At 59.0% G+C, this 1,536-nt stretch overlaps 1 protein-coding gene across 1 annotated transcript in view; it reads right to left on the reverse strand.

Annotated features, from left to right (window-relative positions):
• Positions 1–1,332: 1,332 nt before the first annotated feature.
• Positions 1,333–1,536, reverse strand: part of GALM (galactose mutarotase (aldose 1-epimerase)) — a gene marked incomplete at its 5' end in the record, with an annotated part of 7,676 nt that continues 7,472 nt past the window's right edge. The window contains one exon of the mRNA XM_010141087.1: positions 1,333–1,410. Within this exon, the coding sequence (XP_010139389.1) occupies positions 1,333–1,410 (78 nt within the window). The remainder of the gene's footprint in view (positions 1,411–1,536) is intronic.

The following is a 1,536-nucleotide window of genomic DNA, read 5'->3' on the forward strand; positions in this document are numbered from 1 at the left end:
CTTCTGGGGAGCAGTGGCAAATCTGGCGTCTGCACCTCTGTGCAGCTGTGGTGACCAAAACTTGAGGGTGGCTGTGCTGCCCTGGTCGTCATCCTTGAAGCAGGCTGCACAGCTCCTGCTCCCACCTGACTTCAGGAGGATTTCACCAGAAATCCCATACAGTGTCTGGAAAAGATGCCCAGAGGGGGGTGTTTGCGTGACTGCTGCTGTTGTGCTGCTGAGCCTTGCCTCTGGGCGGGGTATGCGCACCCTGCGCAGCCTGTCTGGGGTGGGGGGCAAGGGGACAGGTACCCTAGGTCTCTAGTGCTGGAGCACTGTGGGCCCTGGCCACCATCTCTCTGCCAGTGGGAGCCGGGACTTGTGTGGCCCCTTCGGCAGCAGCAGGGCAGGAGGAGGTGGGAGTCAGGCTGTGGTGCCTAAGGCGGGGTGCCCGGCTCAAGGGCTGGTTCCCCCTGCATCCCTAGGGAAAGGGTATCAGCTCCCTAATAGGATGGCACTGTCACCGTCACCCCCTGGCTTGTGTCAATTTTTCGTGAAACCTCAGAAATGTAGGGGTTTTCATCAGACAGGCCCCAGTTACAGGGTTTTGGGGATAATTCATCTTTCACGTGGAGATGATAGATACAGTGATGCGTATTTCACATGAAAACGCTGGGTTTCCTCCCGCAGCTGTGTAATCAGGACTATAGATGGATGCACCCCTTCAGCAGCCAAGGCACGGCGTGGAAGATGCTCTTGTGTAGCTGTCGCTGCAGGCTTCGAAATGGGAGTTAAGCCAGAGGAGGCCGGGTGGCCAGCTGGGATAATCCCAGCGCAAACCGTCCTCCACAGAGCTTTTCTCCGTGACCACCAGGTGCCCTGGCCATCGCCGCTGTCAGTCCCGGTGGCTCCGGCAGGGCATCCTCTGAGGAGCTGCGAGGCAGGTCAGTGCCAGGGAGAAAGCAGCGGCCAGCACAGCTCAGAGCACTTCGCTGGCAGTAGCTGATGTTATAACGAACAACCGCAGCTCTTCCAGCCTTCCCACATGCTCCACATGAATATTACGAGATACTCTGCTGCTGTCGTTCGATACATCCCTAAACAAAGTGTTTCCAGTGCAGTCTTACTGTGAAACACAACCTGAGGCTGGACAGAGGGTGAGAGACCAGACAGCAGCAGAGGTGGTGCCAGCAGAAACCACAGGTAGAAAACCACAGAGGAGGAAAAAAGTTTCCCGAAGGGCATGCATCGCCCCAGGTAGTTGGAAAGCGCCGTTCACAGCTGGCGAGATTTCCGGCTCACGTGCTAGAGGCACTTACCCCTCTCGGTGACAGGAGTCAGCATCCCCATTCCCTAGGTGGCACCAAAGACGAGCCACGTGCTGTGGTTGTACTCCTCGCCAGGCCGGAGCAGGGGGTTGGGGAAGTGGGGCTGGGGAGAGACAGCAGTGTGCCAGTGACCGGGAGCACACACCGCAGGGCCAGGAGGCGTCATGAGGGCACGGCCGCATCCCCTGCCTGCCTGCGGCGGGCTCCCACGGCCCACCCCCGGCATTGC

The sequence above is a fragment of the Buceros rhinoceros genome, unplaced genomic scaffold (genome assembly GCF_000710305.1).
Source record: "Buceros rhinoceros silvestris isolate BGI_N320 unplaced genomic scaffold, ASM71030v1 scaffold17618, whole genome shotgun sequence".
Lineage (NCBI taxonomy): Eukaryota > Metazoa > Chordata > Aves > Bucerotiformes > Bucerotidae > Buceros > Buceros rhinoceros.